This window comes from Musa acuminata, chromosome BXJ2-5 (genome assembly GCF_036884655.1).
Source record: "Musa acuminata AAA Group cultivar baxijiao chromosome BXJ2-5, Cavendish_Baxijiao_AAA, whole genome shotgun sequence".
Classification (NCBI taxonomy): domain Eukaryota; kingdom Viridiplantae; phylum Streptophyta; class Magnoliopsida; order Zingiberales; family Musaceae; genus Musa; species Musa acuminata.
In genome coordinates, this window is record NC_088342.1 from 32,525,001 (window position 1) to 32,538,063 (window position 13,063).

General features: G+C 36.7%; 2 protein-coding genes across 4 annotated transcripts in view; one reads left to right on the forward strand and one right to left on the reverse strand.

Moving 5' to 3' along the window:
• The window catches only part of LOC135612636 (uncharacterized), a 6,426-nt gene extending 2,052 nt beyond the window's left edge, over positions 1–4,374 (reverse strand). The window contains exons 1-11 of one of the 2 annotated variants that reach the window (XM_065109161.1): positions 4,093–4,374; positions 3,729–3,888; positions 2,459–2,539; positions 1,786–1,868; positions 1,586–1,674; positions 1,372–1,482; positions 1,128–1,240; positions 731–1,037; positions 561–644; positions 431–481; positions 279–350 (exon numbers count right to left, since the gene is read on the reverse strand). In XM_065109161.1, the coding sequence (XP_064965233.1) occupies positions 279–350; positions 431–481; positions 561–644; positions 731–1,037; positions 1,128–1,240; positions 1,372–1,482; positions 1,586–1,674; positions 1,786–1,868; positions 2,459–2,539; positions 3,729–3,888; positions 4,093–4,102 (1,161 nt within the window). In that variant the 5' untranslated portion in view covers positions 4,103–4,374. Of the gene's footprint in view, positions 1–278; positions 351–430; positions 482–560; positions 645–730; positions 1,038–1,127; positions 1,241–1,371; positions 1,483–1,585; positions 1,702–1,785; positions 1,869–2,458; positions 2,540–3,728; positions 3,889–4,092 lie in introns of both variants that reach the window. The other variant, XM_065109160.1, reaches the window with a different exon arrangement.
• Positions 4,375–6,580: 2,206 nt separating this feature from the next.
• Positions 6,581–8,777, forward strand: LOC135612637 (uncharacterized). 2 transcript variants are annotated; one of them, XM_065109162.1, is made up of 3 exons: positions 6,581–6,839; positions 7,177–7,401; positions 8,245–8,777. In XM_065109162.1, exons 1-3 carry the CDS (start codon positions 6,754–6,756, stop codon positions 8,315–8,317), a joined length of 384 nt encoding a protein of 127 aa, XP_064965234.1. In that variant the 5' UTR covers positions 6,581–6,753; the 3' UTR covers positions 8,318–8,777. The 2 variants fall into 2 exon arrangements, 1 of the variants encoding a protein (XP_064965234.1); XR_010487029.1 differs by lacking the exon at positions 7,177–7,401.
• Positions 8,778–13,063: the final 4,286 nt, after the last annotated feature.

Genomic DNA, 13,063 nt, shown 5'->3' on the forward strand with positions numbered 1-13,063 from the left:
AAGAAATACTGTCTTGGATGTTGATAAAATGACATCTAATTAACATTTCAGTGTCGAAATCCTTGTTCCAGTCCATAGTATTATCCCCAGAACAAAATCACTCATTTTTAACATGCAGGTTCAAACATGAAAAGATGATGTTGGGCTGAAATTGAACCTTCATATTCTTGTAACTACATCATGCAAAAATTTGATAACTTTACAAAAATCGAACAGAATAGAAGAAAAATAAGAAACAACCATAAAATATTTTATAGAACATTGTTTTCAAAACTAACCTTTTCTATGCTTGATAGACTAACTGTCTTATCTTGTTCGAAGTTAAAAAGATCATGAAGCAGCTCATTATCCTGTACACTCAAAATGACAGATAAGTAATTATACAGTTATTTTGTTCTGATGATGAGATTAAACAAGATGGATTTACAACCTGGGCATGCTTGAGGAAGCCTCTCCCAAGAAAACGCTTCAAAAAATTAAGCTGTCCAACAAATAGACAATCACATTCATCATTATCATACTTTACTAGTAAAATTAACAACAAAAAGAAAATCCAGTACTCGTATTGTTTGAGTCCATGTTGAAGCCCTGAGGAGGCCATGCTTGCTTGATATCTTCAATGAAATCTCTGGACATTCTCCAGTCTGATACACAACAAGCGAGTTTCAAAAAATAAGACCAATTGATATGATACATCACAAGATAAACAGCATCAATGCAAAAGAAGTACCTGAACATAATCCAAGATTTTCTGAAACAAGTCTCGCTGGTCATTGAGATTTTTTTTGTCAGTTCCTTTACCTCCAGCTTCAACAGAGAGATCATTGGCTTTAGCCAAAATCTTTGCCTTCATCGATTGCATATATGTAAGCATTCCATGTTTTAAAACTTCATGGTTAAGGCTGTCGATATCAATGTGATCACTCCGGTGTAAGTCCAATATCCCTAACTCAAAGAAAAGTGCTATTGCTTCCCCAGCAGCAACACGAACAGAACGGTCATTATCTTCTAAAAGAGTGGAAAGGAATGCAACTGACCTGGAGAGAATCAGATATTGACACAATTTATGTTCAACCGAATAGTCAAAATAAGACAATAAAACAGATTTCAGAACTAATTTAACGTACTCCTTCCAATTATCAGGATTGATTCTCCAACCACTAATGGTTGTAAGAAGAAATGACCATGCAGATATTGCCACTGCAAGTACAGTGGAGGGAAGTTTCTTCACTAGCCCAACCTGAATGTAGAAATGAAATTATTGTGAATCTGAATACACAGCATAGCAAGGGTTAACTTGATCAAAAACCGAATCAATTAAAAGGAAGTTCTAAACAAATAATTTTCTAAAACAACAACATGCTCACATACATTGGGACCTGACTTCGGATATATCACTTGCCACATCGCTTTCAGCGATATTTCAGTTTCAGCCAGATCAATTGCACCAATAAAAGTTACAACAGCCAGGCAATCAAGTACCTAGAGTGGCATTTAACAGATTCAGAATATATTAAGTATGAGAATTAGCAAAGCAATGGAGAGAAACAGTAACAAGATTTAGAATTTATAGTTATAACCATACAGATGATTTTTTCTGTGCATCAGACCCAGATATAAGGGCCTGGGAGAGATGGGAGACTGATTCTTCCATTATCTCATGGGCGTTATTTTCTGCACCAACAGTAATGGCAAGCAATCCTTGAAATGAAAACATAGGTTAGGTACACCAGCAGCTAGATAAGCGTCAACTGCATAGTTTATGTATGAAGGATTGAAGGATACCAATGGCACGAGAAGCTAAACAAGCCTCCTTTGTAGAACCTCTCTTAATTGAATTAATGTACTGATTTAATAACGTAATAAATCTGCAGCCAACCATATACAAGCAAGAAATGTTAGATTACAAACACATATATCAGAGAACCCAAAGGTAACATCATCTTGATCATTTCTGAAAAATGAGTTAAAATTGAGTAGATAAGTTCAACTTTATTATAATTATATGAAATAAACTGTGTTTTTATTTATAAGCTTGGTTTCAAAAGTTCTTTTTTTTCTGAAACAAATGAATAAAAAGTTGGATAAGATGTGGATTTCAAGAGGACAGGTGAATCTCAAAACCAGTGGAAAATCTTAAGATGTTAAGACCAAATTAATCTTTCCAAGAAAATAATCACAGAATTAGTTAGCATAATGTAAATATGTAAAACAAAAAACTGCAAAATCAATGATTTAAATATAAGAGAACATTTTGGTACTATAAACTTCCATTATCACTTCTATTATCAGCTGATCAGATAATTCTGGAATGAATCATCAGGAAGCATAATTAGTCTTACATTAATATACTTGATATTAGGTGATTAGGAAGAAGATACAATAATGTCTGGTCATTCACTTGACAGCTATACTATCAGTTCAGCACATCATGTAAGCCTATTAAAAATAAACTCACTTGTTTTCAACAAATTTAAGAAGAACATGCCCTTCAAATGCATCGACAAGCCCAGACAAAGCCTTCTCTCTTGTAGATCCCCTTCAAGATGAAATCCAGAAGTTTAATTAGCTGAAAATTTGAATTTGAAAATCTCCACAACATAGAACATCAGCATAAAATAAAAGAGTACCACATACAAACTGAAATATGGCAACAATTGTCAAGATATTATTGTTTATTAATTTTAACAGTCATCATACAGCCACTTCCAACAAGAAAACAAGATTGAAAATAGAGGAAATGCTGGTGCTATAAAGAGCATAAAATAATGAGTTCACATTGTACATTAGTTAAAATGCATATCTTAAAAAACAAGCAAAATAAATGAAATAAAACCCAGCATGTCTGGCATACCTAGTAGCTAGATATTAGCTAGACTCTAGCTAATATCCTTTTACTTCGTCTAAAAAGCATGAATAGTAAGTATTCAAGGTCAAGCAAATATGAAACTAACTAAATATCATCTGCAGCCATTAGCACAGTAATTATGTGAAGATCATTTCAATTTGATACAAGGAATCAATCTCCATCTGAAATATTTTGAGAAATAGATACAAGAGTAGTACAAAAAGATGTCTATATCTTTATAAGTAGCAGAAGGCTATAATTTTGATGAATTTCTATAGTACAAAAGAGATGTCTATATCTTTATAAGTAGCAAAAGGCTCTATTTTTAATGAAATAGATACAAGAGTAGGACAAAAAGATATCTATATTTTTAATGAATTTCCATAGTTAGAAAAATTACATATAATGTATACCAAACAATGAAAGCTACATTAAAATTCATTATTTAATCTGTCACAAAGCAGGATAACACAGGATATTCAACACAGTCTAAGAAATATTTTCCTCATAGATCTCCTCCAGAAGTCTGTCTGGTGCCACAACAACTAGGACCTTGTTTCCTAATATGCTAAAAGGAACTCATCGTCTGTAATCTTTTTTATTAAACTTGTGTTTTATCTCCTTATATAGGTCCCCATATTGAATATGGATGGTCTAGCACACAGTAATCTGAATCCAAATAATGAAATATCAAGAAAATGTGATGCTGAACTTAGATTTAGTGGCAACACGAAGTAGTTTTTGGCCGTGAAATATGTTCGTGCTCATTGGCATAATAAATAAAACTTGCAACCCAAGAGAACAAACAAATAAGCAGGAAAAATAGGGAAAAGGTTCACTTTTGGCCGTGAAAATTTATTATACAAAAGATAAAAAGTACCTCTTTTCATAGAGGTCATCAATATACTTCTCTAGTTCAAATTCCTGGGAGTTCAGGCACTCGGTGTCGTTAGCCAGCTCCAACAAGCCCGTCGAAATGGAGCTCACGCTGTCAGCATCGCTGCTATCGAACTGATCGCCGCCAGCCTTGCGCCGTTGACCTGCATGATGAAGATCGCCATCAAAACCCTTCCCTTTCTTTTCCAGCATAACCAATTCCAAATTAAAGCAAAATAACAGCCAATTTCGAATCAAAAACACAAATTTGACATACCCCCATCCCAAAAGTCCGATCTTTTTCATAAATCAACAGCCAAAGAGGTAAGAACTAAGCATCTAACACGAGAATCGCGGGAACCACTCACTCTTTCCCATGGCGAAAACCAAGGAACGTCAAAACCAGCGTCTTTCGCGACGAATCCGAATAGAAGCGTAGGTAAACAAACAACAACAGGAGTCGGAGGCTGAAGACGGATGGGATGCGAGATTCGCGATATAGCAGCTGGAATCCACGGGTTCAACTAGATCGCATAAGCGCAAAGCCATGTGGTGATCGGAATTGCTCGGGGCAGGGACAATCGGTGAGAAGAAATCCTATGCAGAGAGCGGAAACCAACGCGGAAGAGGGAACGAAACGAGAGGCACAGAATTTTGGGTAGAAAAAAGAAAACCCTAATTTTTTATTATTACAAATTCCAAATTGGAATCGGAGAACAGCATACGACAACGTGGATCGGAGCCAAAAACAAAAAATAAACAAAACAGGAGTATAAATGCATATTTGCATATATTAACAATTATCGTTCGACTTGGATGAGCCACGACATGTGTAATTTTGCATATGTGGAGGGCTTATATGAAACTTTGCATTAATATACTATTTTCAACTCATCCAGTCATTTACGATCGATATTAAGAATTTAAATATTTCTAAATTATCCTTTTTATAAATATACATATATTTTTTAACTTATAATTTAATTTTAATAATTTTATTTACTATTTACTAATAATCTTTTTTTCTTCTTCTTTTCTTTTTCCTCTTAATCACATGAGGTGACATAAAATGACAAAAAAAATCCGATGATGAAATGAAATGAACGAAAAATAAAAGAAGAGGTGTGAAATAATTTTTGATATTTATGATAATAATTTAATATTTTTAAAATTATGTACGTAATAGCTAAAAGATATTATCTTTTAAGTCAATTATATTAATTTATAAAATATCATACTTTATATCTATACAAATTGTCTACTATGATGCACAGGCACTGAAGAGAGCCTGTGGAAGAAGAAGTAGGGCTCGCCAGCAACGGCTGTGAGGAATAGGCAAAAAAAAAAAAAGGTAAAAAATAAACCTAGAGAGATTATGAATAATATAATATTATCTATATTAATCTTTTTAAGATTATAAATAGTAAAAGATTGTGAATAGTAGGAAGTGACGATAAAGAGTAAGCTGACTACATGTAGAATATTTCAAGAATAACTTATTGCAATTTACAAGGGCGAGGAGAGGATAAAAATTGGCTTTGATTTATTGGAGAGGGGAAAAGATGTGGAAATTAAAGCACCAACATCTTAAATATTAGATGGATTATGGCAATAGCTTCAATAAAATAAATCCAAATGACGATCAATCTTAGTCCAACACATACAAGTATTTAATGTTCAAATTAATCGATGGATCTCAAAATATTAATAAGTTGTTATCATGATCCATTGAGGATGAGCATCATTATAAATTAATTTATTCGATGGGAGATATTTGTCCCAAATCCCTTACTTGGTATAAGAACAAGTACTATATCGGACCTAGCATTATGTAATAGTGAGATTATCCGATCAATAGGTAACTTGATTTATTTATTATTTTAAAAAAATCAATGGATAAGAAAGAGTAATATTAGTTGGAGTTTTTTACTTGTAGATTTTGCGGTGATCTATTCACATGGTGAGATTAAGAATCCATGCTTATTCTATGCAGACGTATCATTAAAATGCACTCAAGGATTTGACATGCTCCTCGTCTCATTCTCATTATTTCTAATTCGTATCTGATAATATTTAATAATAGATCAGTTATGATATTAATTATCATATGTTCTGATAGGATAATTAGATCATTAATCCCTATTGGCCAGATAAGAGGGTATGAATGGATAGGATCGGGTGGGGCCCGACTACCGGTGTTAGACTCAATCCGTGGTGTATACTTCGGCCCAATTTGGGCCCAACACATGATCTACTAAACTTTGTTTTCCAGAGGCACTAGTGCAGTTCTTCAAGTACAATCGGAGAGTATGCTTGCCACGTTGGTTATCAAATGTACGATGAAATGATTTTGTTCAGAAAAAATCAGCTTCTACTGTACATTTGTCTTCTTCCACATCTGCCGATGCATGCAGCAACGGAAGATTAACTCAGAGGTCAATGAAATCCAAGATGTGTACACTGTAATCTCTGAAGCTTCTTTGCAAATGTGTAGATTCTTTTGCCTGCATCTTCTACGAAGTGGTATTTTAACAAACACTTGTGTGATAATATTGCCGGCCGCATTTGCTTAGCGTTAAAAGAACCAAATGAAACAGGGTATTTTAACAAACACTTGTGCCATAATGTTGCCGGCTGCATTTGCTTAGCGTTAAAAGAACCAAATAAAACTATCTTAATCCAACAAACCTCAATCCTCGTTTCCTAATCTGATCGCTAATGGACGGACTACATGAGGTAAACCACGATTGATGAACCATCTAATCCGTTCATATCGGATTTGGAGTTTTTTAATCGGGTTCAAATATCCGACTGATTCGGGTTCGGATCAAGTTCGTGGATATCCTTGTCCTTTTGCCATCATCTCTTCACTCGAGACAGCGGCGCACACTCGACGACGCGAACGCCCCTTCCCCGCTTGGCTCTTTTCCTCTCCACCGCCTACGCAACGGGCATGCCTCCTCTCTCTCTCCTCTTCGGATCTCCCCTTTGCCATCGGCGAGATCTTGGAGGAGGGGGACGGACGCGCCATGTTGAAAGCCCGAGGGTACGCTGACGTCAACGTCGTCCGCCCCAAGGAGTACCGGGATTACGAGTCGCTCACTGTCCATTGGGGGTATGACCCGGATTCTCCCTCCCCTAGTCGCGGATGTTGTTATGATGCCTTGGTTTGATGAGTTTTGCTTCGTACTTTTGCCCGTTTAGATGTCTACGGTTTTTCTGTGCCTAGCGATCTCTCCTTTTCTACCCTCTTTTGCTGAATTTGTGTGGGAGAAAGCAATGTTATGAGCATGAATTCAACGAAGGGTTCAGGGAAATAGAAGCTGGTCTCAAGAGGAAAAAGTGGATGATCGAATATGTAGTACGACTATTAAAAAGGAACGAAGGCGAGGCTGAAAGAAGCAATTTTCCTGGTTTGGCTCCGATGCTTATGTTAGATATGTTCATTCCAGGGTTTCTAGCAGATCTTCATGCTCGTGCAGTTTCGAGATGCTAAAGGATGATGTTGATACTCTTGTTCCCGGTAGATTCTTCTGTTGCGAACCACTTTTCGGCTCCTACATGTTTGATGTACGATGTTTCGTAATATGTAATGACTCCTTCCGAGCATCGACTGCAATGTTTGCTTCCCGCTCCTACAATCAGCTGCATGTTGGCAGCTTTTCTTCTGCTGCTTGGTACATTTATTTCATTGGTTCTATTACTTTTATCTGGTTGCTCCATCCTTTTAACTATTCCTTAATGTTATAAGGGAAGATCTGCAAAATTATTGCATTGAAAAAGAAAATAGAGCATGTTTAGGTTTAGTGCTGCACTGGTTTTTGTCTTCCACCTGAAGATGTAATAAATGGTTAATTCTTCCATTTTTATGTTTAAGGTTTCCTTTCATGATTATGGTAAGGTTGTTTCCTTAAGAACATATTCTGTACTCTGTAGCTGTTGGACAAGTAATATGGCCCTTAACAGAGTTCAACAGCAGAAACATCCATGTAAGATCCATGTAGCTGGCCACAAATAATTGGGATATTGATGATACATTGGTATGGAGGCATGTGTGGCAGTGATTTTCTTGAAGGAATTGTTCACAATTACCAAACTAATCATTTTTCAGTTTATTGTATGTAATTTGATATCATGTGCACCATCTTAGTCAGAAAGTAAATCTTGGTGATTTGCTTATCACAATGCGAGTATCAAGGTTTTGAAACACAGAAATAACTTCTCTGTCCAGGGATAAGGGTGCATGTATTTTACAATCCTTGGTTCCTGTTTTGGAAGAAGCCTTGTTCATCCATCACCAATTTAGTTTTCTTTCTAGATTCTTAAACACATCCATAGTATATGCAATTTTATAGCATCTTCTAAGTATTTTTGCTAAAATGGTCACTAATTGGTGAGTACAGCAAATTGTTTGTCAAGAGCCACAATTTGTTTATTACATTCCTTTTGGATCTTTCGTATCCACCATGATGATAAAAGGAATATACTGAATGAAGTTCAAAAACTATTATTTTCTTCAGGAGTCAGGATGTTTATGAGATTGTGTGCGGAAGGTTGGAAGAGGAAAGTACAGTGAGGTCTTTGAAGGCATAGATGTAACCAATAACGAGCAGTGCATCATCAAGATCCTGAAGCCTGTTAAGAAAAACAAGGTATTTTCTCATTCATGGTTGTCTAGTGTGCTACTCCTTATGAAGCCAAAAAAGTCTTTTATTGCATCAAATTGTTGCACCTGTGCTATACTTTGGATGACAATCTGGAGCTTATGTATGCATGCATCATGTGAAGTTCATCACCAGAATAATGAAGTTGAAAAATCTTGACTTGAAAATGAAGTCAAGGAATTCCATTGGTCCTCATGAAATAATTAAATATCTTAGATTTTTTTTTTCTTCTTTGCAAGACATGTTAGAGATTATATGATTGCTTCTATGAAGTTTTGCAGCTGATAAAGCAACACTAGAAAACAAAGGATTGCTTTTCTTACCTTATAAAGTGGATCTGACACCTGATACTTTTATAATCTTCTATCAGTCTACTTATCTCTAGTTCTCTCTAGCCATAATGAAAGACTACAAGTTCTCTTGTATTGTCGCAATTCTTATTGTCCGGTCATTGGTGCATACAATGCAGAGTAGCATCAGTTGTTCATTTGATTTTTTTTCTCATACTTCTTTTTGCATTTCTTCTCTTGGTATTTCTTCTTATTGTCACAATTCTTTTGCATTTCTTTTTGCTATTTAGCTTTAACTGGATATAAAAATATGTTATCAGATAAAGAAGATCCGAAAAGATTTTAATAAAAGTTATAAATTGAGATTTAAATATTCTTAATTAAATATATAACTTTCTACATATCTCTCAATAACGGTAAACAATCCATGTAATTAACTTTAAATAATTGATGCTTTATGGCTTTCTTGTTGTTGTTGAAAGATATCCCCCATTCCTTCAAACAAATAAGTACATATTGTTTTATACTCTAAATCTTTGATTGCATAATGATCTTGGATTTATGATTGAACTTTTTGATTACATAGTGGCAAGTTATTACAAATCATTCTCTTTGATTAAAAATTATTGGCTCATTGTTCATCTTTTTTTCAATCTTTTCTTAGCAATCTATTTTTTATTAATGATTTTCAATAAGCAGAGATTTTCTTTCCAATATCCTTCAAGATGAAAATGATCTCCTCCCATCTTTTCTTAAAATTGTTGTTGTGTTTGTCTACCATTATCCTTGTCATTTGATGGAATAATGGCTAGCTTTAGAGCAAAACCGACGGGTATTGGTGTCATGGTAAGGTTAGTCTATGCAACGTTTTGAACCATAAAAATAGCCTCTTAGGGGTAAGACTAAGGCTGTATATATTGACCCTGCAAAAACCCCTTGGGAGTCATTGTTTTGCGCTGGCATGTCTTTTCCTTGAGAGAGTGGCTAAACTGATTTAATTACTTGATTCAACTGAGATAACTTTTCTGGGCTTCTTTCTACATATAGAGAGAGGGAGATCAAAATACTTAAGAACATTTGTGGTAGTCTGATAAGACCCCTAGGGTTTTATCATAGAAGAAAAGAGAGAAAATAGATGATCATTTTGACGGGATCGGCCTCCTAGGGTTTGTCAAAAAACTGAAATAATATTTCATTGATAGTTGAAAAGAAACATATATATCTCTATTTGTAGAGTTCCACCTACAGTCTACCAGGACTTGAACTCTTAATAAATAAATAAATATTAAATAAATCCTTATCTGACTCTTACTGAATTAGACAAACTAAATAAAACATTATTCAAAGCTTAGAAAATAAAGGGATCCGAACAATTCCTCCTTCAAATCAGTCTTGTCCTCTTAGTAGCATCAAACTCGGGGAGCTTCTCTTTCAACACTTTAGTCATAGGATACCTACAATGCATCACAACCCGTTGATCAAGTAAGTATGGTCTCCACTTTTTGATAGTGTAAGCAATAGGTCGGTCTTTTGGTGTAGTAGTTATTGTAGTTTTATGAAGAACCCTCTCCATCCGATGGCTAGTGGCAGTTGTGACCTTACTTCCATGTCTTCCCTTAGGATCACCTGTTTTCCATTAATAAAAAAACTTCATGATTAGTTTAGAAAAATTTTAAGAAATATCACCTAGGGTTGATAGTCATTCAATTTCGAGCACTACTTCGAAGGCTTCCAAAGGTAGCAAAAAAAAGTTCACAAGCAACTCTTGGCCATGTATAATCAATTTTACCTTCGAATATTTGCTATCACAAGTTAAAATTTGTCTATCAAGGAACTTTACTTTGAATTTGTCATAGCCTTCAATGTGGTAGGTCAATCCGTCTATAACCTTATTGTCCATAAAATTATTAGTGCTACTAGTATCAATCAAAATTGTAACATGCTGATGTTCTAAAGTTTCTCCAACTTTCATAATTTGCAGGTTATAGTAGCCGGCTAGTGCATGCACTATATATATGATAGGTCCAACATCTTCATCAGAATCCATACCTTCGTGATCGGAGTTCACATTATTCGCTTTTAATTCCTCTCCAATTAGTTCAATCATTAGAAGTTGCCCTTGTTTACATCAGTACTCCATACTCTACTTTTCATCATAGTGCCAACACAAACCCTTCATTGATCTTTCCTTGAGTTCTTTGGGTGTGAGGGTTTCAGTTAGGACTAGATGGTGCGGGTGGCTTACTAATCATCTGTTTGTTGCCATTTCTGTTTCGACGATTTTCCCTACTGATTTTTTTCTCATGCAAACATGTAAATAAGATTGCAATTGTCATAGTGCGGGGTTAGCAAGCTTTGGCTTCATACTAAATATCTTGATTAAGTCCTTTAATAAATGTTCCCACTAGTTGTCGTTTAGGCCAATCTCTAGCTTGATTTGACAATCATTCAAATCTGCTCTAATATTCTAGCATTATAGAAATCTAATAAATTTTAGCGAGCTGCCCATTAACATTCTCATATTCAGATGGTCTAAAGCGAACGAGAAGCCCTCTCTTGAATTTCTCTCACGAGGGAACCCCATGACAAGCTTTGTATCAATCATAACATTGTATTGCATCTCCATCTAGTTGGATTGAAGCTATTTCCACCTTGGATTCTTTTAGAGTTCTGTGTAAACGAAAAAAATTTTCTATTGTAGAGATCCAACTGGTCGGATCTCCATCTTCCCATCTTGGAAATTTCACCTTCATGCGGGGGTAGCTTGTGTCCTGTTCTTGGTTCCTTTTTTCAGTGTCTCCAGGTCAGTTCAATGTAAGATTTGAACTTTTATCTTGTTGAAACTCACTGAAGCTCTCTAGTAGGCTCCTTCTGAAATCATTAAGTGTTTCTTACAACCGGTTCTCAATTTTTGTTTCTAAGGCTTTTAGTTGAGCTTTTACTAAATTATCGATAGCCATTATATAGGATTGTAGATTTGTAATCCCCGGCTCTTGTTTCTGTTGTCTAGTTAAGGGCATTAGCACTACCCTATTTGGTGCGGCTGTTGTGAAGCTTAGCTCGAGGTAGTGTTAAGGGCGTGAGGAATAGTGAAGCTACCGAGGAAGCAGACACTGAGAGCAGCGTGAGGGCTCGTTGTGGTCGCTGTGAGGAAGATGCTACTCTCGAGGCTAGGAGGCAACAGTGGTGGCGCGGTTGGGAGTGGCATTGAGCGCATGAGGGATCGCTGCGAGGCTACCGATGAAGTGAATGCTGAGAGTAGCGTGAGAGCTCGTTGCGGTCGTTGCGTGCGCGATTAGAGGCAAAAGCGTCGTTGCGAGCGACTACGGTTGCGACCCAAGGGGAGGTAGTGACGGTTGCGGCTGGGAGGCGGGCATCGACTGAGGCAATGTTTAGGGTGTGGTTGGGAGGCGATTGTTGTCGATGTCAGTAGCGAAGAGGGGAGGAAACAACCGTGACTGACGGTTGCGGTAAAAGATGCAGAGGTTGCTCTGTTCTATCGCACCATAGAAGGAGACGTTAGCGACGCTGAGGGATCGCGGGAGGTTGAGGAAATAGCGGCGACTACTGCGGTTGTGGGGAGTTGCCCTATTTCGGTCACTGCGAAGAGGGATGATCGAGTGGCCACGGTTGCGACCCAAGGGGAGGCAGTAAGGGTCGTGGCTAGGAGGCGGGCTGCGGTGGTCGTTGGCTGGTAAGTAGCAGCGGTGGCCCTTTCTCGCTGAGCTGGATGGTGAGTTGCCTTGCTTCATCTCTTTTCTTTCTTTCTTTTATTCTTTTATTCTTTTTTTTTAAGATGATGATAGTTGCGATGAAGTATTGTGAGAAATTACAATGAGAACGCCGAGGATTGCTACTGTAATACTAAATGATAAGACCCCTAGGGTTTTATCATAGAAGAAGAGGGAGAAAATGGTGTTGAATCTCAGGATTTTGATGATGAAGCCAATTGGTAGTATTTATGATTTAATCTGTGTTTTGAGTGATGTAGGAAGCTTCAATCAAGGAGAGACAATTGAAGCAGGAAGAATCATGTTAGGCCGGAGAAAAATGTCAAAAGATTGGACGTCACATCGAAGGATCGATCGACATATCGACAGAAGGCTTTGGGCCATGGTTTCGGGCATCGAGCCAAGAAAAGCGGATATTATGCCATAAGATATTGGAGTTGTAGAGGTCAATTGGTCGATTGGGCAATAGGCCGCAAGAGAGGACGATGCGTTGAAGAATCAAACGAAGCGTCGATAACCCAATGACATGTCGGACAACTTGATTCAAAGCTTTGTAATAATTGTCTAGATCGAAGTAGGTTTTATGTGTGCAAGATTAACTATGATAGCAAGGCATAAAGCAAAATGAGGTCTCGAAGTCAAGGACGCGATTTC

Bases quoted from the DNA above. Each gene is read 5' to 3' on its own strand.
- LOC135612637 (XM_065109162.1), top strand. From the start codon at position 6,754: ATGTTGAAAGCCCGAGGGTACGCTGACGTCAACGTCGTCCGCCCCAAG. The intron at 6,840-7,176 runs GTATGACCCGGA...TGTTCATTCCAG, and splicing joins TCGCTCACTGTCCATTGGGG to GGTTTCTAGCAGATCTTCAT. The intron at 7,402-8,244 runs GTACATTTATTT...TATTTTCTTCAG, and splicing joins AGCTTTTCTTCTGCTGCTTG to GAGTCAGGATGTTTATGAGA.